This window comes from Opisthorchis viverrini, assembly GCF_000715545.1.
Source record: "Opisthorchis viverrini unplaced genomic scaffold opera_v5_3795, whole genome shotgun sequence".
NCBI lineage: Eukaryota > Metazoa > Platyhelminthes > Trematoda > Opisthorchiida > Opisthorchiidae > Opisthorchis > Opisthorchis viverrini.
This window is the reverse complement of record NW_008756340.1, coordinates 1-1,037: the sequence shown is the minus strand read 5'-3', so window position 1 is coordinate 1,037 and position 1,037 is coordinate 1. Positions and strand designations below refer to the sequence as shown.

Below are 1,037 nucleotides of genomic sequence, written 5' to 3'. Positions count from 1 at the left end.
AGCCAGCCTTCAGACCCACATCCACCACTCTTCATTAGATGTCTTCCGTGACTATCCTTCATCGTCATTCAGCGGTCTCCCATCGCTTACCTCTCTTGGAAGAACTTAATTCGAGACGCTTTTTATCGACTAGCGTTCACGTTCCAATTGCAATAACTCAAGACTACCCTAAAGGAACACATTTCCTCCAAGATTTACCAATTTTCATCCCTTTCGTTCTCCGATACGACCTAGTTCCACAACTTTGCCAGCAGTTTTGCTCAGATCAGCTCGCCGAAGAAAGATCTTCATGCACCGACAACTCTCCACACAACAAGCAAAAGTAAGTCCTTCCAATCAGCCATTGGCCACACTGTCGATTAGCGCATCCACAGTCTTGGGCACAAGTCATATAAACCCGCATCCGAGTAATTAGGTTAATCAATGATGTCGCCCATAACACTCCAAGCAAAGAGTATAAAGCAGCGTTTCTCAATTCAAACATGTAAACTGCATTTTATATCTAACATAGAGATAAAACATCTTGTTAGTAGTTGGCAGATGGATAGATTCTAGTAGCACATGAATTTTTCAAAGTTTTCCATCACTTACAGACAAGTGCGCCTTACTCCATTAGGATGCAAAGTCAAGTTACTCTGGCTGTGTGGAGAAAATTCATCAAAGTTGCCACACTGTCTCTTGGGGTTACCCGAGGACATAAAAGCGATTTTACCAGTCAACCTTGACCAAATGTAATGGGAGGAAAGCATGCCCCAGTTCCTTTCCCCCATATCGCTCTACAAAAAAATGTGGTGGGAATTTTTACGCAAAACGATGTGACAAATGGAACGAACACTATAAAATCATAATTTTTGGAATGTTGGTTTTTGGTAAAACTCAGGATAATAAAACTGCTATTCTGTTCGTTTCTACCTGGTCCGGTTACGTTTAGTAGGATTTATACGCTAAAACAGAAATTATTTGCTGGCAGTTGTGAACTTTCAAGGGTGAGCTCGCACGGAAAACTACCTACGGGTGTAACGGTGATACTACTGATG

At 41.9% G+C, this 1,037-nt stretch overlaps 1 protein-coding gene across 1 annotated transcript; it reads left to right on the top strand.

The window, feature by feature from the left end:
* Positions 1-38: 38 nt before the first annotated feature.
* T265_16054 (hypothetical protein) lies at positions 39-320 on the top strand (the record flags this gene model as incomplete). Its single annotated transcript, XM_009179549.1, has 1 exon — positions 39-320. A coding segment is annotated over one exon (282 nt), but the record flags the coding sequence as incomplete, so codon positions are not given.
* Between the last annotated feature and the right edge of the window lie 717 nt (positions 321-1,037).